A 25,589-nucleotide genomic window follows, 5' to 3' on the forward strand; every position below is an offset into this window, starting at 1 on the left:
GTGCGATGCATTGTTGGAAATAGTTTATGGCAAAACCATGTTAGAGATGCAAAAAATTTACACAAAGGAAAAGACTTGACCAAAAAGTGTGTTGTGCCTTTCTGCACTGGCTTAAAATACCTCCTATTGAATATCCCAGGGAATCACTGAATGTAAATAATTTAAGATTAGAAATTACTGGCTAGTCTGTACCCACAGCTACAGATCTGTGATCCAGGTGGTTAGTATGATGAGTACAAAACCAAGAACTCCTGTTTGTATGGCTTTTGTTTACTTTCCAAAAAGTTAGCATGTGCTACAGTGTCAGTGTTGTGTCACTCAGGGTTCAGCCTCAGTACTTCACTCCTCCGTTTTGGAAACATCACAAAGGTGATGCTCACACGGTTGGAGATACGGTAGGTTTCCCTCACTGCATCCTGTAATCCCTGATGGCCTCCCACACTTCAAGTAAGGGATTCTGTTTTATGAATGCCATGTAGGGTGTAGCAGATGCAAGAGAGCAATTCTGCTGCAGGGCCAGAACGAGCTCCACAGTGGTCAGGAATTGGGGTTAGTGTAAATACTACTACTAAGAATAAAAAAGTGTGCATGTGTGGGCAGCAGGGTTGAGGAGGCCTCATGTAGGGAAGAAGCTGCCAACTTAGTATTAAAACTCCACTCTCCAGCCTATCAATGCTCAATATTGTGGTCTCCCGGGTAATTGGGCAGCCAAAGGAAGAAGTTGCTGAGGGGGGCAAATCCACAGGGAAGGTAGCAGGAAATTAGAAGTGATCAGAAAGAGGTAAGCCTGGCTAAGTGGGTGGTTAGCCAAAACCAAAATGAGAATGGCTTGAAATGGCATCGGGCCTGATGCTGCCATGAAGCTGTGCTTTAAAACTGGCATGGATTCAGTGGAAGTGTCCTGCTGACTAAGACGTCAAGCTCTCTGAATAGATGCCCTTGGGAACTAACATGCACAGAAACCATAAACCTAGATAAGGTTACCTGTGTGCGTTTCCCTTGTGACTGCTCTTAACTGTTAAATGTTGAAATTTTATGACATTTTTTGTTCTTGCTACTTGATGTAATCTGTCTTCTCAGTACACAGACAGCTTTCCTTGTTCAGACTTGTTTTACCTATCGGAATTCTTCAGAAAACTAACTTTTTTCTTTTGTGTTTCATACCAAAAATCTGACTGAAGTATTACTGAAAATTCTGCTTGGCTATGCTTCAACTAGGGAAGTGAGCACACAACAGGGAGCCACGTGCTCCTGAATCAATATCCCAGCTGACATGGATTCCCTCTTGGGAAAGCCACTGATCCACCTTGCCTCAGCTCCCCCATCCCTAAAAGTGCAAGAATAATTTCTGCCTACCTCACAGGGATGTTGTGAGGACTAATTAGTGTTTGAAGTGTATTATGGAATGTGCTGAGTATTAATAGTCAAGTGACCATAAAATACACTGACACAATGGCCATAATTTTCTGGTGCTAATAAGCTCCACTATGATTTGTCTTCTATGCATCTTGCATTAGTACACAAGAATAGTCGTGTTCCTGACCATTAACAGTTAAGGGTGGCTACTGCTGCTGTGGGGTCCAGGCCACTAAAAAGCATTAGCAATTGCACCAATAAGAGGCTAGAAGTTCAGCTGTGAGTGTGGTTCAATTAAAAAAACAACAACGAATGGGTAATACTGCTAGACCGTGACTCCTCCTACACTCCCCCCTGCCATATTATGAATGTGCCAATCTACATATTATACTGCTGCATTTATAGCTGAAAGCATGGCCGGAGGGCCTTTTTCTTAGATAATTTATAAGAAGTAGAGCCATCACTCTTTCCTATTGGCCACTGCTTTTTTAAAATTTCTGTAGGTTTGAGCTTCTAGGCCATTACAAAGACTACCATCTTCCCCTGTAAAATGAATGTTTAATTTGTGAGCAGCGTTAAATGGGGTGAATTGCCAGTGTTGGCTAGTTTTAGATTCATGTATTCAGACAGTATGGCTTTGCCCTGCTCGCCACTGAGTAGATTTGGAAGAGATGCTTGCTTTTAGAAAAAGTTAGCAACCACTCCAGGAGAATACGAGATACAAGCTGACATTTCAAATATAGCGCTAAGTACACACGCACAGCCTACCCAAAATTTAATAGCTGTTTAGTAAATATGAACACTTCAGTACCAAAATGTATAGAAGACTGTAGCTAAATTAAGCTGCACTTTACCACTACACCACAAGAAATACCTTAAAACACCTTCTAATAAAGGTGTTTTATAATATAGGGCTGCATGAAGGCAAACGATCTGAAGCCCTGTAGAGGTGTTATTTCATGTCATAGTGAAAGGGACTAAAGCAGAAAAGAGGTACAATAAGTGGAAGATTCCTTAACTCATAACACTAAGTCAACTAGACTCAAAAAGTGTCTTAAGTTTAGCTGGGTCTTTCATACAGTTTTAGTTAAAATATTGTTTTTCTGAACTGTGGCTATTCTATGCTATCAAACTTTTATAATATACATCTAAGCTTGGATTTATAAAGTATGTGCACATTTCTATTTTTTGTAACATTCAGTTGCATGTGACTTATGCAACTCCTACAAACTGTTCTCTTCCAGACGTCTTACCTGGTTTGCTTCAAACTTTAAAATAAATTTATTTCCAAAAGCTGGTGGGTTTTATTTACTTTGTAGCTTGTTACATCTTTATTAATCTTTGAAATTGGTTGATATAGAAGGGGAATGGCTTGAAGTTTGAAATATCCATTACCTGCGCAATCCATTGCCACCTCCATCTGCAGTAAACCTGTAAACTCCCATGGTAGACATGTTATGGTCACTAATGTCGATGTTCTGTAGTTACAACTATCCCACCAAGGCGTTAATAAAGATTGGAAGAAGAATTTTAAAAGCCTACCAAACAGCATAAATATGCTATCCACAGGAAATTAAATGTTTTTTTAATTCTGTGTGCAAACCTTTAATTACGGGAGAAGCAGTGATTAATAGTGGCCCTAAACATCAGAGATTAGAAAAATCCCTCTGCATAACCAGTATAGATTTGGAAAAAAGGTATGGTTATTTTTATTAAACAGCACTAGCTAACAATTCGAAATGCCACTTAGAACCTAGCATAATTGAGGTTTAACACTTCTACATTTGTGGTATCAAGTCACGATCAACCCTGCATGAGCCCTCATGTGTAAAACAGGATGAGGTTAGTGCGAATTTATAGCCAAGAACATGGTGGCAATAAACAAAAACATGTCTCATGATCAATAAACTGTGTTACCTAAAAAGTCCATAATAGGGTTCCAAATAGCCTCGAGTAAATCCCTTCTCTTCCTCAAGCTACGTGTGCTCTTCTCCTGCGCAGCTGTTGGGCACAGTCAGGTGAAAACATTCTGCCTCTGTTGTGTGGTACTGATTTTCCAGTGTCTTGGTAAGACATTGCAACCATTAATCCAAGTACTAAATTTTTGTTTTTTTAAAAGGATTGGGTCAAAATAGTAAAAACCACCTTCTCATTTCTGTATTTAAAAATAATTTTGGAAAGGATCCTGCACCCTCCCTCTCCTGCTCAGTTTAACACACATACTCACTATTATGACTTCACATGGCTTGCTGCAATGTATGTGATCTACTGTGAAGTGAGGCCTTCTTTAGAACCTCTCCCTGTAGTCAGTATGCAGCTATTTCTCTGTGATTGGATATCAGGCACTAGAGGTGGGAGAGGATTCCTAACACAGGCGGACCGAAGACATACCTGAGCTTAATACCTTGTGTCACTGATTCAGATCCACATTTGGTTGTCTGTGATGGAAAAAAATTGTCTAATAACTGGTGACTTACGTAGAAGGTCCAGTTCTTGCTCAACAAATGTTCACACTGCAAACACTACTTCTGTCGATGGTTCTACGTGGCTTTGTTGCTTGCTGGTAATCTCGCCAAAGATAGTGTTGCCGCTGTTCAACCAGAGTAAGCACCCTGGCGGGCTGGGCCGGTTTATTTACCTGCTGCGTCCGCAGGTTCAGCCAATCGCGGCTCCCACTGGCCGCGGTTCTCCGCTCCAGGCCAATGAGGGCTGAGGGAAGCGGCGCGGGCCGAGAGATGTGCTGGCCACTGCTTCCTGCCACCCCCATTGGCCTGGAGCTGCGAACCGCGGCCAGTGGGAGCCGCGATTGGTCGAACCTGCGGACGCGGCAGGTAAACAAACTGGCCCAGCCCGCCAGGGTACTTACCCTGGCGAGCTGTGTGCCAAATGTTGCCAATCCCTGAGCTAGTCAAATTTTGGATATTCCAGTTGGAAGTAGAAATTGATAGAGTCTGGTATTCTATTTGATACAGTCTTATTTACAAGGAATATACAGAGTCCACCTTCTCCAAATGCAGGAGGAACCGAGAACAAAAGGAACAGGTTCTTAGCTTACAGCTCCAAGCCTCTTTAGCCAACAGACCCAAAAGCTCTCGCTCTAGATTTTCCCAGGGTCACACTGTGCTCAGAGGCTCCTGCTTTCTTGCTTTTTGCCTGTGCTTCTCTCTCCCCCCACCCCCCTCCTGGTCACAATCCCCAGTCAAACCCTTAGCCCAAATGATGGTAGTTTCTTGGCAGAGTCTATTAGCCTTATTTTAGGTGTCAGCCCCTTAAATGTGTCTTACAACTATCTTAATTGAAGGGTGCGTTCCTACCCATCAGTCTCATTGAAGTTTTAACTCAACCCATACTAAGGTGTAACCTAGCTCATAACAATAGCACCAACTATGTCTTGGCTTCCTCGGAGCTCTAATCTACATTTAAAATTTAGATTGCCCTAGCTGCAGCACTCAGAAGTGTGAAAAATTCATACCGCTGAGTGCTCTAGTTAAGGTGATCTAACCCCTCCGTCTAGAATTCTTCCATCACCCTTGCTACCAACACCCAGGATAGTTTTCTGTCATCGTAGGAAGTGTCTACAATACAGCACTAGGGCAGCATAGCTGCAGCTGTGCCACTGCAGTGTAGACATGTTGTGTGTGCATATACATGATGTTTTCCTTGCCTCACTGTGCCCATTCTTCTGCACAAATGTATCGATAAAGGGATCACTAGTCAGAGAACCCAGAATTGTAGCGGTGCAAGCTTCATTTTGGGGAAGTTAGGTTTCTATGTTTGGTGTATATATATGTGTGTGTGTGTGTGTGTGTGTGTGTACAATTTTTACATCAACACTGTGTCCCAAAATAATTCTCTCTTAACTGTTGCGTTCTCTCATAGGCTTAGATAACAGGCTGGCTTCTCTGATTATACAAGTAGTGCCAGTGTGGCCAGTCATTCTTGCCCAGCCAGCTAAAGATTACTAAGTTATTTTCAAAATATTTTGGTGGCTGTCATCCTGTGTGACATCACAAATGGGAGGGAACCAATCAGACGTCCATGGGTTTATAAGGAAGGGGAGCACTAGAACTCCTATTGCTTGTAATGACTGCCTCAAGTAGCTCTCTACAGTCACTGGGTTGCCACACGGATTTTAAATGAGCATATGCAATTACAAGATGAAGTTCCATAAATCGCAGAATTTATCATATTAAGAGAAGGAGTCACCAAGATTTAAAAAAGGATGAGTTATTTATCAGAGATGATGGGGCTAGATCTCCCAGTTATTGCTTTTCCATCTGGGAGTCAACTGCTCCTGGACTTTTAAGTAATATTAGTAACTACAAATGACTTTGAATGTATTTGGATTACTGGAAATGCCTGTGAGCTATCTCTGAGGCTATTCAGAAATTTCAGCTAGTGCAAAAAGCAGCTGGCTGCCATTAAGGGATGGTCTGCATATGGAGTATGCTGTCGGCTGTTTTTTCCAGGTTCAGTTTAAGGTGTTGATGTGTAAAGGTTCTATCCATGCTACCAGAGAGCACTCTCTCCCTGTGCACCATTTCAGCAGTAAGTGCAATTATGGTAAATGGATTTTGCACAGTAGGAAGTTCATTTTCAGTTGACTTGTCAGTTTTTCATCTCTGATATACATTTAATAGTGTAACTACACCTGCTGACTATTGGTGGGTCCCTATATAAAAATTAAACACAATCTGGCCTCTGTGGTGACGGTAGACTAGGAGATGGGTTATAAATCCCAATAGATCTTGGCATAAGGTGATCACTAGCTGGCATTAGGAAAAGGTTTCCTCCCACCATATACTTTGGTCTGGTCCAGCATGCTGGTTCCCTCTATTCTAACTACTACATGAGTTTGACTAGCTGTCACTTTTTACTTTACTGTTGTCAGTTCCCTAGAGCAGCAGTTCTCAAACTTCATTGCATCATGACCCCCTTCTGACAACAAAAATTGCTACATGGCCCAGGAGGGGGGACAAAAGCCTGAGCCCACCTGAGCCCCATCACCCTGGGTGGGGTTGGAGGGGCAAAGCCGAAGCCCAAGGGCTTCAGCCTCAGACAGGTGGCCTGTAACCTGAGCCCTGACATTCAGAGCTGAAGCCCTCAGGCTTTGGCTTCAGCCCTGGGCGGTAGGGCTCAGGCTGCGGCCCTGGGCCCTAGCAAGTCTAAGCCAGCCTCGGCAACCCCATTAAAATGGGGTTGCGTCCCACAGTTTGAGAACTCCTGCCCTAGGGTAAACTCACTTTATGGACCCAAACCTCCCACTCTCTCTACCACCTATATGCAAAATTAGCAACCTTCTCTTTTGGTACGGCGATTCTAGTCCCTTGCTGATTTGGGGGCAAGAGGAAGGAAGAAAGGAAGGGAACCAACATTTCTGTTTTGCATTCTAGTTCTAAGCCTTATGGGAGGAAGCTAGGACATGCAATATATACAGACACTAAAGGGAGCTTCACAAAACAACCAGAAGGGGAAGAGAGAATAACAAGACGGTGGAGATTTGCATGTACAGAGTTTGTTTGCACAAAAATTCAATTAATTGTACTTTTGTCAAACTACATTTTCTGTGGGGGGGAGGGGAGAGGGTTAGCACATGCTGTGTTTGACAGTGAGAAGAAAACAACCACATAAAATGACACTTTATATATATGTGTGTGTACACACACACACACACACACACAAATCCCCTACCATACAGCCTTAGCTATGCTGGCTGTCACTCCACATACAGGGCTGTGATGGTCCCCAATTCCTCCCCTACCCATCCTTATTGATGTTCCTTCCCAGAGGACAACTAGTCTGAGGTGATTCCTGTCACATGACGCGTGGAGGTTGGAGGTTGCCAGCTTACAAGAAGCTCTGTAATGTGCACAGCAGTCTCTCAGGTGAAGTAGAAACCTGGGGCCTGGCTCACTGATTTCCTGCTGTGCTTGTTTAGCACCCCTCGGCAAAGCTAAGAATCACTGAAACTGTAAACAATAGTGGCATCTGTCCAAAAGTAGAAACTGCCCAAGGAGAGATGTTGCCTTAATCTAGACATCAATCTGTAACAGAAATAGTAATTGTAACCATAGACTAGGGTAGAGGGATATATATCAGATAACTTCTAGTTCCTCCCACTTACTGTATAGAGCAAATTTCAGAGGAACTCAACTATTAAACCTCACAAGACATCAGAGCAGTAAGTTGTATACTTGTTTTACAGATGGTTGAACTGAGCCATCTTCCAAAGGTCATCCAGCAGGTTAGTGGGAATAAGACCCAGGAATCCCAACCTCCTGCTCTGCCCCTCAGTTCATCAACCTCACTTCAACCTGTAAAAACAAATAAATGCACGTCAGTCAGACCTCATAATAGATTAGGGAAAAACATTCCAAGTAGACATTAAATACAGACACCACCCTAGCAAACAGTGCCACCGAGCCTCTGAATTATGAGAGCTGATAGGAAAACGAAATGTTAAGTGCAGGTATTCTGATGAATACGGTAGTTACAGTAATGTTAGCAGTAAGGGGAATGCATGAGGAGTGTTGCTATCCCTTTCTCTGTGCAGAGGTTTGTCTTTATTTTTCTAGCTCTTTCATACTCAGCACTAAGTATCAAATTCTGTCAGTGTCTTAAGGTTAGAGCCTGTTTCTTTTTTCTTCTTTTTTTTTATTAACTGGTAAAGAAATATGCACTGTACTGGTCAGTATGGGGATTATATATTGAGAAGGAATAAAATGTAACATCTTCCTCTCCAGAGTTTGGATAATTGGCATTTACTTAGACCAAAGACAGTAGACTGGTCTAAACACTTGGAAATCCAAGGTAACAGTAAAATATTGTGATCCATTGGTAAGCCTCTCAGTTGACAATAGTAAATCCTCCATTACTCAGACTGTGATCTCCTAATACAACTCAGCTTTAATTTTGGCTGACAATTTCTCTGCAGACACTCCTTCCCAGAACCCATGTTACAAGGAGGTTGAATTGTCTAAGAAGCAAGAAGGCCCATCATCTCTTCTCTTTTGTTCCCATCACTGGCCCCTTAACCTTGACAAGGGCCTCCTAAAAACTAAAATCTCATTCTCAAAAAGCTGAGCTTTGCTCCCTAATCATTTTGCTGCCTAGATACTACTGCTGCTTGATTGAATTCTAAAATGTGTTATAAAAGGGGTCAGCCTGCTAACAGTTATCTGGAAAAAGAAACAAAAAACTCAATGATTCTTTTTCATTTCTCATATTTTGACCAGTTCTACTCTATAGATGAGTCTGTACCTTCAACCCTCAGCACATTTCGTCTCTCACCTGTACAAAATACAGAATCTTCAAGATCCTTCCCTCCGTTTTGCCCCCACTTATGGCCAGAGCTCAAAGCTAATGAAGGGAGGCTCTATCCATGACCAGTGGACTGTGCTAGCAATAATTGTTTGGGATCAGTAGTGAGACAAACTAATTTTGAGCCTCTCTAAAAGTCATCAGTTCAAAAGTTTCACCTTGTTATTGGGTTCCAATGGTGTCAGAGAGGTATTTAAGCAAAGGGCAGCAGAAAAATAATCTACTGCAATAAGCCTCATCACTGTGGTTTCCTTTGGCAATGAATGCTATGTTAGTGCAATGGATGCCGTGGCTAAGAGTAAATATAGTATCTTTTGCAGAGGGAGCTAGGTATATGGATTGGAAACTTACTGCTGATGCAAGAAAGGTATAAACTCTTGCAGTACGGACAGTACGAACTGCAAGAGATCTGGGTTCAATTCCCAGATGTCAGACTTCTCAGAAGACCTTGGGCAAATCACTTACTAGAACCCTCCAGTTATTGAGCACCTGCAGTTCCCACCGACATTAAATACAGTTGTGGGGAGCCAGAAACACTGAAAAGCAGCTCCTTAGTGCCTCTGTTTCCCTCCCTGTAACTTAAGTATAATTTCCTTTGTCAAAAGGAATTATTGGATAACATCACTGCTTGTGAGGCACTAAGATGCCAAGGCGATATAAAGCCAGAGGGAAAAAACTTGACCCATAACCCTTCCCACAGAGACCATTGCAGCACAACGATTAGTAACAACCTAACCAGGCCATTGTTCAATAGAGGGTAAGCTCAAAGGAGAATTGGGACACAGTGTCCAAAAATCTTGTGTATGGAAGTATATTTAATATACAGAAGTATGCCTGTGCTATGCTGAAATGCAAATCTGCCTTATTGTGGTTCTAATCCCCACGTATGACCCACTAATAAAAAGGGTTTTTTAATACTTACCATCTGTGTTCAAGCTTGTTTCCCACACTGAAAGCTTGCCTGGTTATAGTTGTGTAGGCATCACAGAGAATATACCTTTCAACTGAAAAGGCTTGATAATCCCTGAGGGACTTTAAACTGCAAGCTGCAGTTCTCTCACTCTGTGCGCAGTAGAGTCAGTTGCCTTACGTATGTAATATCTTCTCATTTCATGTTTGTCATGCAGAGAAGTAAAATCTAAACTTCCATCTGATGGTAACTGTAACTCACTGACAATAGGATTTCCAGATGGGTAGCTGTAATGCATTTTTTCATAATATATTAATACACAGTCTCCCACCTGTTAAGAATAATGAAAGATTTACCATTAAAAAGATCTAATGGTTCCATTCATGGGTGCTTTGAAGTAATACATCTTGGAAGACAGTTGACCTTACCATCACCATTTTCTACACATCTCCCTTGTTATTTAGTTGGCATTTGTAACACTCTTGTCCACCACCACTCAGCTGTTTACATTTATACTGTCCTTCCCCTACAGGACTAGATCTGGCAGGCTCCCCCAGTAGAAATAAGGGTATATTGTATTGGTGCAAGATATGTAACAGTCATAACGGGCAACTTTAGAACTGGCTATAATGCAGTGTGAACAATTGTCAAGTTTATTAGAATATGAGTAAAGAGCTTGCTTAAAAGCAACACAAGACGTCTACGGACTCAGATGTTCTATGTGGGAATGGATATCTGGAGAAATGCTGCAGCTTGGGGCAGGCTCATTTTCCAAGCTAGTGGAGGCCATAAAATAGAAAACTGTTGTGCCCCCTTGTAAAAACTGACCGACATCAACAGCAATACTTGTGTCATACTGGGAGGTTCCAATAGGTGATCAGAGCAAATGACAACCACACTGAGAGGCCTGAAGGTTTGGCAAGACAAGGAAGGTAACACAGATGGTCAGTCATTACAGCATACGCACAAGGCTGGGTAAGGAAGTGCAAAACAACTGTATCAATGCCCACTCTCATATGCTGCGGCAGGAGTTGTGAAATCCATTGCTACGGCTATGCAAGTGCAACATGAAATGTATCAAGTTTTGCAGGCATACATCATAGCCTCCATCCCATAAAACCTTTGATCAATATTTTTGGACTCTAAGCAAAAAGGTCAGTCTGCTTTTTGTTTTTTTAAGTTTCTCTCTCCAATTTAGTTAGTGCAGAGCTTCAAAATGATAAGGCTTTACTTGTACCACGAAATAATTCCAACTTTGATTTTTCTTTGACTTTAGAATGATAAGAGATCAAAGGTTTTGCTTACTGCATTGCAGGAGATATTGTATAAGTCTTGCTTACAAAATAGCTCTGGTTTCCATGAAAAAGTTTATTTCCTTCCCCCAACCACTGATGAGCAAATGACAACCGTACAGAATAAAAGCTCAATTCCTTAGTTCTGCTCACATTCGTTCAACATTTGTGCTAATCAATTATCTTATTTCATGCAATAAGAAAAGAATGAGATTCCTGTTATGCAGCCATAATCAGTTACAGTATGAAGCTCTGTCGGTGGAACATTTCTGATTTTGAAAACTAATCATGTGCTTTGCCATTACATTTCTCTTGTAATACACTGGGATTTTACCCAACTTTTTTTTTGTGGGGGGGAGTAAACACATTGATGGCACATTCTAGCCCTAGTTACCACATTCTTACACTGCAGATGCCAGCCTAATTGTAATGTAAGGAACATATTTACGCATGGAGCCAGACCGTGTTTTTCTAGTTTATTAGAACATTGAAGTATAAGTGAATGTTCTCTGCAGAGAGAGACTAAAGGGCATGGTTGCATGTGAAGTGGATGTTTGGAGGTGATATAACACAGTCTTGTCTTCACAAGAAGGGCTCAATATTGATCTCTAGGGCAGAGCATGGCATAGTGAGCTCAAATTTGGTGATAACATCAGGGTGAAGGACTCCAAGCTTCCCAATACTTTGACCTTTGGCAAGGATCTCAGCACAGCGGCCAGGGAAGAAAGCAGAGTCTGAAAAGAAAGTGAGAGAAAAATCAATATTTCTTCAGGCTAAAAAAGTTAATAGACATTTAACAGTGAGAACAAAGCTTTTATTATTCAACCGTTTTCTCTGCTAAGAATGGGCTCTCTCACTTTCTAGCATTAATAGATGTGCAATGATTGACAAAACAAGGAAACACTTCAAGTTAAAAATAAAATGTGGAGCCCTAACATGTGGACATTTTACCCCACTCTAAAGTTGTTTTGACAAGCATTTTTCCTATAATAGAAATCAGCGCAGATGAGTAAAGTCAGCAGAAACACACTGAAGTTAACAAGAAATTTAGCATTCTTCAAGTATTATCCAAAACCCAAAGGTTTCCCACCTTATTATGTTTAGGAAAATAAAGCTTGCTGTCATCTAAGGGGTGAGCAGGAATGTCACGCTGGATTACATGCCACATTACTAGTAACATGACCTACATTCCTTATCTGGAGAAGAGCTTTTAAGCAGTTTCATGTATACTGTAAAACCACAGCAATGACTGACTCAAAGGAAGCCTGAGATCTTCCTCAATATATCTCAAATCAAGCACCAAGTTTTTAAATGTTATTTGGTAGTTTTTAAAAAAAATTAATTGTAACAGTAATAGAGGAAGTCAGCAAAGGAAGAAACATGAGGATTTCTCACTGGGAGCCCTTACTGTCTGGGAACTTATACACCGACATTATGGTCTTGTCTACATAGGAAAGTTATACCACTATAAGCTAAATAGTGAATTTAAACCAATACAGTTACACAGGTCTATCCCCCCACATTATAAAAGTGGCTTTTGTGTTGGATTAGCTCATGTCACTTTGGAAGGGTTTTAAGCTACATTGAAAAGAGTCACTCTTATACTTGGAAATAGTATACACATGGGGAGTTGTGTAGCTATAACTACACTGGTTTACAATATCTATATAATTATACCAATATAATTGGTAAAAAACTTTCCTGTGTGCACAAGCCTTAAATGCCACAGATGCAGAAAGTTCTACTCTGCTAACAAATTTCTGAAACAGTTGATAAAAATATTTCCTTCTATCTTCTCTAGTAATGATGTGCAGGATTCAAACATCAACAACAGTTCTTCCCCGTGACTGCTGTAGGCAAACATTACTGGATAGTATTTCCAAGTTAGTAAGATTTAAGATTCCAAAAATGTTTTTTTTAGATTCAGGAAAAACACGTTCTAGGGAGAAGTGAAGAAGGGAGGGAAAATACTGGGAGAAACAACTCTTCCCTCTCTTTTCCTGTCAGGTCAGTCACAAACAAAGCACTAAACTGCACCAGTAGATGGGAGTTATTTTATTACACCAGAAGGAACCTGCAAGGGTCTATGGTCTATTTGATCTCATCTTAAATTACTAAAAATGAGACCTGTGACTCATGTCCTAGTGTACTGGGACCTCCTGGAATCAAAGCATACAACTCTGGACCAGAGTGATTTACCCAATGGGACCAGAAGAATGGTAGCTAGTAGCTCTAGGAGAGTTCCTTGTGTATAGTCCCCTCAAGAATGGGGAGGTTATAAGGAGTAGGCAAGGCCTCTCAACTCCATTGATCGCACACATTGTTCTGCTGCTACCCAGAGGGAGGTCCAGCTTTCAGCTATATTAATATTTGAATAGATTTCCACTCAGAACTCTGATGGGTCACCAGGGGACAGTACCACAGAGAGTGGTCAATCCCAAACTCTACTGCTCCCTACACTTCTCTTCACTGTGTTACAGAAAAATCCCACAAAACACCTTCTACAAGAAAATCCAATGGAGCATTCCTTGTACAGTGAAAATCAGGGGAAGACACAGCAGGGGAGAAAGCTCACCCCTCCCCCCCCCCACACACACTTCTGCAGATGCTGTGCTGAGGGGTCATTCAGCAGACATCCTCTGTGGCAGGGGGGGGTCTCAGTTTTATTGATACTGCACTGACTCAGCTCCCACCAGAGCCCTGGGCCAACATGCTCTGGGCCCTGCATAAGGCCAGAGATAGATTCCTTAATGGCAGTTTTCTCTTTGGTTGCTCTAAAAGTGCTATTAAAATTCTGGCGGGAATAGGCTCAGGTCATTATAATGTGCTTAGGAAGAGCCATTTAAAATGGCAACATCAGGTCAAATTCAGCCCAGAACCTCAGGTTCATCTTTTATGAAACTCAAAGGGCCAACAGACACTGGGCCCCAAATTTTCTTCTTCTTTAAAACATCAATGGGAACTTATTTTGAAAAGTCCCCCTGCAGTGTTTGTAAACAAAGTTTACAAGTGCAAGAATCTGAAAGTAAAAATCAATTATTCTGCTCTCATTAGCCAACCCATGGGAAATACCAACAGAATGTAAATGTATATTTCACTCTGTACTGTTTCTTAAAACTGAAAGTGTTAGTAAACAATCATACTAATGTAAATAAGGAAATACTTTTAAAAATATTTTGAATGAGAGAGAGTGTCTTTAAATCTAATCACACTATTCCAGTCTCAGTTATAAGGACAATCCAACTTTGGTATATGTATTTATATTGGACATTTAAAACTGAAATTATGTGCACCCTAAATTCTACTGAAATGTTGATCTAGCTAAACAGTCTCTTTCTACCGCCTAACTCTTGTATCCAAAATGGTCCCTTAAAGTAAAACTTCACAAAATAAATTTAGAAAAACAAAACAAGTGTAGTGTATACTAATCTCTCTTCCACTTTCAATGAAAACCTAATCAAGAAATAAAGTATGCTTGCTGTCAGTGACGACAGAGTTGCCCATTTGGTGTATAAAGCTGGTATTGTACCAACTTATTTGAATAGGATACAGTGATGTTCTCTTCAAGACTTGAGTTTTAAATTTAAACAAGCACAAGAGCAATGTGTCAATATGGTCTTATAGCAAGAGACTGTGTCAAGGTCATTAAACTATAGCCAAAAAATGCTGTTTAACAATATGCCTAGTGGATAGTCAGGAGACAGAGTCAGAACTCCCGATATCTATTCCGCCAATTTCTGTCTGTGCCACTCAGTGTGTAGAAAAGTGTGTTACCTAACCCTCTGGTGCCTCTGTTTTCTGGGTATACCACCCTCCATCCTTAGGTTTAATTGTTTTTAACATGCTTTGAGATCTTTGGATCATGCTATAATAATATTGTACTGAGGTCACCCTAAAATAAAATCAGTTTTTGTCACTGCATCATTATCATGGCTATTCAAACTGCCCCTTCATTAGAAGAAGGATATATAACCTATGGTATTCAATGAGTTAATACTAAGCCATGTATTTATGCAGGGACCTGATCATCACTGGGCTTAATAAGGATCATATTATACCACATCTCTCTCTGGGAGTTCTGACTTATTCATTTGCGTAGCAAAGAGTAATCGCATAGAGTCCCAACTATAAAAAGGCATATGTATATTGGATACTCCTTTGCTAGAGGTCATAATGAGCGGGGCTGCTGAAGTAATTGGTTTCAGAATAGCTGCATTACTGGAAGAGGGCTGTTACACTGGTCTACAACTTTTGAGAAATCGTCTGCTTCAGAGATAAAATGTGCTATTTATTATGTATTTTGATGTGCTGAATTCAAATATGACAATTAAAACAACTAATTGGCTACTGTTTCTAAGATATTTAAGTTTTTACATTTTATGTCTATGTATATTGTGTAGATAGTAGAGTTTTAATCATAAATTGTAAACCTAGGTCTTTTCATGTGTTTATGGTTGCTTTACATGATAATATTTAATGATAAGATTTACATGATAAGATTCCACTGCTGTAGTCTGGAGCCCAACAGCTCTGCCTTACTCTTGGGTAGTTCCAAATCCCTGACAAGGTCATTCAGTTCACCTTGTGTTCTGAGGTGTGGTTCAGAGGAGGAGGATGGGAGAAAATGTGGGTCCTGTGACATTGATGGTTCAGGACCAGAAGTTTCATCCTCTTCCTCTTCCTCGTCTGACTCAAGTGAGAATGATTCTGGTGCATCAGGAACCGGCAGTCCTTCTCCGTGGGGTAAAGGGTGTATAGCTGATGGAATGTTTGGATAATGCACAGTCCACTTTTTCTTCTTTGACACACCTTTCCCAACTGGAGGCACTATGCAGAAGTAACAATTGCTGGTATGATCTGTTGGCTCTTTCCAAATCATTGGCACTGCAAAAGGCACAGATTTCCTGTTCAACCACTGGCGAAGATTTGTTGCACAAGTGTTGCAGCATATGTGTGGGGCCCACCTCTTGTCCTGATCTCCAATTTTGCAGCCAAAATAAAGGTGGATAGGCTTTCTTAACCACAGTGGTTATACTGTGCTTTTGTGATGCAAAAGTCACTTCACCACAAACATAGCAGAAGTTATCTGCACTGTTCACACAAGTACGAGGCATCTCTGCTCACTTTGGCTAAACAGAAATGTGTCCCTTTGCAAAATCAGACACTGTATGATATCTAGAGCTGATATAGGGCAATTTGTTCAGCAGAGTGATGTAAGCTTCGTTATGATTGCATCATCCATGACTTCTAGGAATAACATGATGCAATTCATATCATGTATGCCACAATACCAGCTTCAGATTGCATCATTCATTGTTTTGCCTAAAAAGCAAGTACTGTCCAAACCCAGTCATAGATTTATTCATAGATCCAGTCAAAGATGTATTTTAGTCATTTCTGGTTTAAATTGAGATCCCTTCCCTTTAGAACTCACTTATCCACCGCCATTCCCAAGTCAAGGGTCGTATCTACTGACCCAATAGCATATCTTGAAAACTAGAGCCAATCAACAATTTTAAGCATCATTTTCGTTCTCAGTGACCCAGAATTAGTAAAGTTTGACTACATTTATTTCAGAAGCATTTTGGCTGTAGAGCAGTGTTATTGGTATCAAAGTTATTAGCAAAAGCTTCCATAAAGTAATCCACTGCCACGCCAGTATTTTGTTTTGGTTCTAAAACTCTTGCCTCAGAAGAGTTAGAATCATATGACCAATACACATTCTAGAAGATGGCACACTTTCTCCAGAATATAAAGCAGTAAGCCATGCTACATGTAGAATATTTTATTTGGACTTCCTTGAGACTGCTACAGTGTTTGCTGTTATAAGTCTGCGGGGAGCTTAGGGGCACTTAATGAAGAGTAGTTTCTCAGGCTTTATGCTGCTTCCCATTGTGTGAAACTGGTTTACATAGGAATGCTCTACTAGCCAGGCATTTCTAATATGCACACAACTTAGTCAACAGTTAGGTGGGGAAAAAAAGTTTGCTATGCCCAGCTTTGCCCTACCCAAAAGCGGTATTATTAATGAAATTATACGTGTTTTTGAGAAAGATATTCCCCAAAACACTAACACTCTAAACTTGAAACTCTAAAACTCAGGCTACTTTTTTCTAACAAGCAATAATGTGTAATTTTACCATAATCAACCTCTTATAAAAGCAATAACTAAAATTCAGTATTGTACAAGTATTAGTTTGTAAACTCTTTAGGGCAGGGAGTTTATCCTTGTTTTGTAAAGGCATTTCTTTAGCACTACATCGGTAATGAGCAATAACGTAGTAAAGGAATGCACCAGCAGGAAGAAAAAAGGTCAGCTTAGAACCTGAACACTGATAGTGGTGTGGTCCCACTAGCCATCACTGGCTGAGAATAGAACAGAACTCACTGTGGTTCTGGGGGTTCTCTTTCAGGCTGTTTGTCAGTGTCTTGCTCTCGTTCCCATCGGCTAAGTTTGGAGAATGTACTCTGATTTCATATCTTACTTTGAGGTTCCATGTAGCCATCAGTGTGAGGAATTAGACATAAAACTCCCATTAACAGGGGTCATGCCATGGACTCCCAGCACATGGTGCTGAGAATTCAACCCTCCTTAGCAGCTCTTTACTTCTGATCATACTCATTCTGGGATGTCTATTATTTGTCAAATGCAATAGGTGTGCAGCCTACTTTACAAACAAGAAAAATCACATAACAGATGAGATTCTATAGTAAATAAGCAATGAGAACAAAGGGGTTGGAGTCATAAGCTTCAGGAGCTCTCCAGGACCAGTCAACTGTTGAACTCTGCAGTGGGGAGGCACTGTTTCCTGTCTTGTTTGAATTAAACTGGACTGTTCATATATGAAGTTGAAAATTGACTTCAATTTAATTTTAACACAGCCTCAAAGCAGAAAAGGGTCCAAATGGCATTCTCCTAGCAAAGCTAGCAGCAGGCAATTTGTGGTCTTTGTGTGGACATACAGAATCAGCGGTAATATCTGTGGCAAGGTTATCTACACAGTCACCTCAAGAGTTTTATGGTTGTGAAAAGTTGTTAAGTCCAAGTTTCTTTAGAGGAGAGGTTTTACTAGTTAAGCAGTCACTAAACTTCACCTCTAAATTACCTGTAATGATCAGCTAGCATACGGACCATGCCTTAACCCTTTGCTGCTAGGTGAGATTTCACATCAATAATTACTGAAGCTATTATGTTGTAAGTCTCCTAAAGGAGATCCTGGCTGCTTGTGCCATAAGCTTATTAAGAGCCCACATTTAGTTAAAGATTGTAATTTACTACTCCATTCACTTTCACGATTAACATTAGATAAAAAACAATGTCTCCTGATTTAACTAATCCCTTCATGCTCTATAAACAAAAATGTCTACCTAGGAGAAATTCAAAAAGCTTCACTTGCAAATACCAGTTCAAGTGTCTAAAATTCACTTTGAAATCCAGTTAGAGATCTTATTGTCATTGCTGATAGAGACTCCTAACATGTCAGAAGAAGCCAAACAAAGGTGGTAGTGGGAGAAAATCATCTTTTAATATGTCAACATTATAACCAGCAGCTATGACAGGGGGTGGGATGAAATGCAATACAATGCCTTCTGACAAAAAGAGACTCTAAAGCCAATAATGTCTTAGGCGTACTATATGCAAGCAACAGACAAAAGCCATATCTTATAGGTGCAAACAAGAATTTAATTTCCAGCACTCAGTGAGGTGGAAATAATTCCTTTAATTAAAGCTTTTGTAGCATCTCCTCAAAATCTATAATTGTCTTTCTGTGTTCAGACAGTAGGGCCACTTTGATTGCTTTGGGGGTAATTCTTTGGCCAGTAATCCAATGAAGAACCTAGTCTTTAGCACATTTTCTGGCTAATTGACCTTCAAAAGGCTTGGTGAGCTCTCTATGCTCTTCGTTGTCAAACACCTTGCACAGTTTCTTTTCTCTGCCCATTCTTGGCCCATCCCTCCTTTAAAAAAGATTAAGGTAATATTATAGGCCTAGAGTTAGGATAAGCTTTAGCACATACCAATTCATTCCTATAATTTGAGGGAACTTCGGAAGTCGAAGCTTAAGAGGGTAACTGAGTGGACCTTGAATTCTAAAAGCAGCAGAGCTGTGTTATTGAGCATGTGGCTTTCTAAAGTCTTTCATCTTAATTCCCATTCCCATTGGTTACTTTATTTGCCCATTTACTTGCTCATCCTTGATTCCTCTTTTTAAGTGTCTCATCTGCTCTCTATATTTGCAGATTTTCTTTAAATCATGTTCTTTATTTTATAGATTTGCTTTTTTTCTAGCAAATATACAAAAAAGTCATGATCCAGTACCTGACAAGTCAACATCTGAAAAGACAAACTGACATTCCTTGCGCATTCTGTGCAGGTTCAGGTCCCATAAACTTAGACCTACATATAACAAAGAGTCAGTGGAAATAATCTTCCCTACTTCAGGGAGAAAAATAAGTTTCTATACTCATCTCTATTTTGGTTTATTCTAAAAATGGTAGATTTACTAATACTGTATTTCTGATCATCGGATTAAGACAATACATGATCTATATAACAATACACAATCTATCGGCACAAATTAGTATAGCTGTATGCAGTATAAACTGCATAAATATTAATTAAACTTCAAAATACACTATCCTGCATGGTTACATCTTGTCATGATACAATTCCAGGTGTCCAAAAATAGGAGCCTAAAATGAAACTCCCAAATTCCACCTGATTTTTCAGAAGTATTGAGACTCCAAGAGCTCCCATTAAAGTCAACCCATTGTCACCAACCCCTCTGTCACAGCTAGTGAATACAGTTAGTTATTGAGGCCAATGGCAGCTGCTGGGGGTCCATCAGATTTAAGCTCCTGGTTTAGAAAAACTTGACCTTTCTCAACAAGATGTTTCATTACACAGGATACCCCAAATGACAACTGTCAAACCTGGCTAATAGGACAAACAAATCAATATGATCACATTAAGTGTGTTCCTTTACATGCCACCTTTCCCCCCCCCCCCCTCACCCCCACACACTTTTTTTTTAAGAGGTAAAATTAAATGTAAAAATTTTAGGGGAGAAAAGGCAAAGCCACAAAAATTACTAAGTTACAATTACTTAAATATCAACACAGCCACCTGCAACTACACACTGATCTAAAAGGTTCACAGCCTGGTGTGTTAAGTTAAATGTATATTTACCATACTGGTTTTCTCTTTCATTTTCACAGGTATTAATACAAAAGGTTTTGGAGGGAAGGTCAATGGCACAGTCAGTTATCTACCTGTGTGATATAGTGGATACCCCCAAAAAGGGCTCAGCTTGGAAACCCTTGAGAGAGGACAATAAGCCCAGGGACTGTAGAATCCTGGACATACTTGCAATTATCAGCAAACAAAAATATTCTGTTCACAATGCAAATTTTAAATGAGACTACATTTTTATCAAACTATTTTTGTGTGAAAATAGAAGCACTCAGACAAAAGCTAAATCATTTGTATGTCACCAGACCCCCAACATACAAATACAACTCTATAATATATTTATAAGTCATCTTTCGATAAAATAGAAGCTTACACTTTTATACAACAGTATATCTCTGTTACTTGTAATAATTTTATTTCTATGGATATGTCTGCTCTAAAACCCTCCCAGCAAATCTGGGTATATTTTATTGTAATATGTTGGCTAAAATTCTGTTTATTTAGTTCCTGTCCATACTCTGGCTTTTAACAATGCTTGAAATAGTTTTCAAACACAGTTGCAGTCCATAGTCATAACGCTGTTTGGGCCCACCGTTAATGGTTACAACCATGCCAAGGAACCATGTTATTTATATAGGCTTCAAAGCCGTCTCTATACCAGTATTTCTCTTCCAGTTGTACTGAAGCACACAAGCAACTTCCATCCCATCTACTCCAAACTCTAGTCTAGAATTCTTGTTCATTCTTGCTCCCCCTATGGCAGTAGTAGTTGGAGTGCTAGAATAAACTGGCTGCTGGTATTTTAACTTTGTCATTTGGTAGCTTAGAAATATAACAGACAGGAGACAAAATAGGAGCAGTAGAACACTGTTGTACATATAGATACAGTACCTCCAATGTAATTTAAAATTATCTGTAAAAATAATGTACTCCTACCACTCGCACAAGAGCCTGATTATCTGTGTGAATGTTGAGGATGACTAAGGGAAATGAGTGATTCAGATCACTGATTTCAATGACAGGATTTAATTTATTCTTTGAAGGCGGAACAGAATGAGTGTTAAAATTATATGCCCATGGAAAAATTTATACTGAGTATAGTATATATTGAATACAAATCCTTGCGAGAATTCTCCCACCACTTCTGTATGTTTCTTTAGGAATTCACATGTGCATAGTAAATGCACTAAGCTCACAGCATTTGTTTTGGTGCAGCAATTAGGAAAAATGGCACGCCTGGGTCAGAATTTACCCGTGTTATAAGCTAGCTTTATGAAGCAGCTACATCTTTGTCTATTTTCAAGGACCATTCTGAAATCCATATCTCAGTAATACTGTACATGATTAAGTAGTGGTTTAGCACTGAAGTTCACTGAAATCTTACATCCTGTCTAATCCAAACGTTAAGCTGGTATTATTTATGTCGTTGCTCATTTATAAAGACAGGAGAATTCCTAACTGCAAACAATCATAAAGACCAGACTTTTTTCAGATCTATAACCATTTAACTTACACTTGAAATGAAATATTTCGAGAACCTAAAGTCTTTAACATTGGAAAGCCTAATCCCCCAATTCAATGGCTACCTTTCATCCCCTTTTGATCATCAAAAGGAAGGAAACCCTCCCAAAACATTACAGTCCTTAGAATCTGTCAGACAGACTGGGGAACAAAGAATATTATTAAGTCTAATTTTCTAAAGCTCTTTGGAGCAGGGACTGTAATTTATTATATGCTTGTACAGCACCTAGCACAACGGGGCTCCAGCCGATTTGTGGCCATTAGGCACAACCCAAAATATAAATATTAAATAATAATAAGGCTAGAGTCAAGTCACAGTCTACATGTGCATCAGAAAGACAATTTTTCTGTCCATCTTAAATAAATGCTATTTTATTTGGCTTATTTTATTTCAAGCCCCAAAGTCATCTTCTTTTGTGATCTGCTGACATTACCTGGTTTGAAATTCATAGAACCACTTGTGATTGGACTTTCATGACTGTCACTTTTCCTGCTATTTAGAAAACAGCTTAGCCAATTAGCCTACAGAATACTATATCATTACACTGAAGACCTCAGCCATCACTCATCTTTAAGGGGAATTTTTAAGATTATTAGGACTAAGATTTTTAGCTATGTTAAGGATGAAATAAACCATTTTCAACTTGAAAATTCAGTGATTCTAAGTGAACGTAAAGTCAATTCCTCAGTCACAGGAGTCCACATTTCCTACTCTTTACAAAACAAGCTTGAAGGGCAGATTTTCCTGAAAATGATTCTGTTTTGCAGAACAGAATCCTGAACTCAACACTTGCCAGTTAAGTGCAGGAGAAACATGTGTGTGTTCTAAAGAGAAAGATTTGAAAGGCTCTACTTAGGTCTGGAATTCTACAGCAATTTCAAGATGAATGATTTTCCTCAGACATTTATTTAAAAAAAAATCTTGTTTGAATTATAACAACTGTTTAATTGTATGTTGCATTACAAGGAGCCTGGCGCTGTGTTTTGTAGCATACTTCAGGCTGATGAGCCCCAAACTTTAAAATCAGACTCTCACAAGACAGATGGCAACCAATGTGTCTCTACATTTCTGTCACAACAGATGCATACGTGGGAAAAGGTCTACACCAGTTCTTAAAAAGTTACACCGAAAAAACCCAAAAACAAAAAACCAGAATAATCAGGGTTAAGTAAAATTAGAACTAATTTAACAAACAGTACTTACACAACTGCTTTTTACATCCACACATTTTATGGACTTTTAATTTGGATACATAAAAATGACCATTATTTACATGTGTTTTGCAGAAGACCACTGAGGTCTCAGCTGAAATCAGTGGAGGGCCCCATTGTATTAGATGATGCACAAAATACATAAATGCAGTCCCTGTCCTAAAGAGCTTAAAATGTCAATTGGCAAGACAGAGTGGATGGGGGGGGAGGGGCACAAAGCAGAGGGGGAAGCGTCTTGCATAAGATCACAGCAAATTAGTGCAAGAGCTGGGATAGAACTGAAGGATGAAATGCTGGCTCTGTTGAAGTCAACAGGAGTTTCATCATTGACTTAAATGGGGGAACTGCACCCCAAGTGTTTGGAATCCCAGTCCATCGTCCTAGCCACTGGCCCATGCTGCCTCCCCAAAGAAGGGAGGTTTGTGTCGGGATGCTATCGTTGATGTTTAACTACCTATAGAAATCATCTTTTTTTGGGGGTGGGGACACAAAACAGTTGAAAATACAGTATCTGGTCTAGCTATGAAATAGTTTGCCATTTGAAGGAGGAAGATAGTGACAAACTAATATTTTAATATGTGAGTCAGGCTGGAGGTTCTAGACTTCTGAGACTAAGGAATAGACACTACTTATGATGTACGATTAGAAAAAGATAGTCACACTAGGAAAGCAAGGGATTAAACCCAGAAGGCTCCACAATGAAAAAACAGCAATGAAGCAAAGAATAAAGGGCAGAGAGAAGAAAAACATCTTGAGAACCAGGTCAGAGCTAGGAATACCAGGGTCATAGATGTTCTTAAGAAAGACCTCTCACATGGAACTGGTAGACAGTGAAATCACTGCTTCAATGTATTTAGATGTAAAGGAGAATTTTATATTTTTGAATGTTTCCACCAAGTCATGCAGAATACCTTGTTCCTGCTCCCATCTGGTTATCACCACACTTATGACAGAAGGAAGGGGATAGAAAAATATTTTTCAGCTCAAAAGGTGATTTGACAATGAAGCAAAAAACAAACACCTTTTCCACTGACTTTTCACCAGAAGTCCTTGCTCAGATGCTTCCCACTGCCACTCCCTTGCCGGACCATAGAAAGTTATTACTAAACAGGCCAATTCAACTGACTGCAATTTAGCTTAAGAGAGAAACTATCTTGGCACAGTTTCTTCTTCTCCCTTTGCACTTTTGACCCCCAGACTTAAAACCAAACAAACAAAACCCCACAACACACACACACACACACACACACACACACCCCAAAACCCCACAACACCCACCCACCCCACCAATGGTATCATGCTCACGTATATCACTGTAAGAAGTTGCTGATAGCGTTATCTTTTTAAATTTCCATAGAGCACTTTATTGTTCTGTGTTTGGCTGAGATAAAAACCTTTCTTCCTCTCTCCCCTACCTGACAAAGCTTTCCTTTCTGAGATGAGACCTCTACAGCCAGACTACTTGGAAAGTACAGGACAAGAATACTCCAATCAAAAACTTTCAGAGGCAGACTAGAAACAAGATAAAAACAGTCTCACTAGCTCCTAGCTGTACTTCTTTTGGAGTATCTATGACTGGCTGTATAGTATAAAGCTACTAAATGCAGTATCTTTTTTTGCATTGGATGGTGCATATTTTTATTAGGTTCTCACACACATTAAATGTTTTGAATTTCACAGACAGAATCAAAGTGACTACAGGGCACAGATAATTTTATAGTGTAGTGGCTTTGAGGCTGTGATCAGTGGACCACTGCCCTTTCCACAGAGTTTGACATAACTACTGTCATTACAATACTCAAACATCTGTCAGTCAAGTTGCAAAGCTTCCTGTTACTTGCAGTAATCCAGGTCTCTCTTGGAACGTCCAGAGGCTTTTCAGCCAATTAAACAAAACACAAAAACAACTTTCCACACCCAGTGCAGTTGCTTCACATCTTTGTTAGGTGTTTCCTTGGGTGTAAATTCAACCCTGATCAGATTTGTAGCACCAACCCGGAGGGATAGTACATACACAGTAGGTCAAATTAATATGACGGCAACCTGAAAAGTTTAGAGCAGCTGGGGCATGAAGAAAGAAGGGAAAATTTGGTATTGAAGTGTAAATGTAAAGAGGACATAAACAGATTTTTAAAAATGGGACAGTAAGCGAGCAGCCACACCCATCTAATTAAAGTGAGTTTAGTTTCATCTCGTCTTCTTAAAACGGTTGTAATCTTACTTTTTCCATGTAACCAAGCACTCTTGGTGCCATAAGGAAAGTTACTCAAGAGAATTAAGATTGTGAGATTAGCAGGGCGGTGGCACGCGAGACCTCCATCTTAAAAAGTGGCCCACAGTTGAAGAAGGTTTGAGAACTAGTGATTTCATGTTAGTAATAATGAAGGTCATCATTATTTGAACACTGTCAAGCTGTGCATGGAGACCACCTGCTCCCCACCTCATTAATAGCGGATAGACATCTAGTACCCGTGACAAGCTTTGTTTTGTTCCTTTATGCTGTACTATTTGATAGTCTCAACATTGGAACTGTACATTTTCTACATATTAACAGACAAGATGAACTATCTAAGTAGAAAGGGCATAGTTTATACTAGTAGAGGCATAAACATGATTTATTATGTTTATATTGGCACTGTAGTAACACCTGGATGTACTGTCAGAAGTCAGGGTCCTTTCTACTAGGCACTGTACATACACAATGAAAAAACACTCCCTCCCTCAAAGACCTTGCAGTCATGAGAATAACAGGCAGCTATCACCAACAAACAGGAGCACAAGGTAA

General features: G+C 39.9%; 1 protein-coding gene across 1 annotated transcript in view; it reads right to left on the reverse strand.

The window, feature by feature from the left end:
- Positions 1–10,299: 10,299 nt before the first annotated feature.
- FARSB (phenylalanyl-tRNA synthetase subunit beta) overlaps positions 10,300–25,589 on the reverse strand; it is a 54,127-nt gene continuing 38,837 nt past the window's right edge. The window contains exon 17 of the mRNA XM_024195478.2: positions 10,300–11,612. Within this exon, the coding sequence (XP_024051246.1) occupies positions 11,461–11,612 (152 nt within the window). The 3' untranslated portion in view covers positions 10,300–11,460. The remainder of the gene's footprint in view (positions 11,613–25,589) is intronic.

This window comes from Terrapene carolina, unplaced genomic scaffold (genome assembly GCF_002925995.2).
Source record: "Terrapene carolina triunguis isolate 2854851 unplaced genomic scaffold, T_m_triunguis-2.0 Scaffold88, whole genome shotgun sequence".
Classification (NCBI taxonomy): domain Eukaryota; kingdom Metazoa; phylum Chordata; order Testudines; family Emydidae; genus Terrapene; species Terrapene triunguis.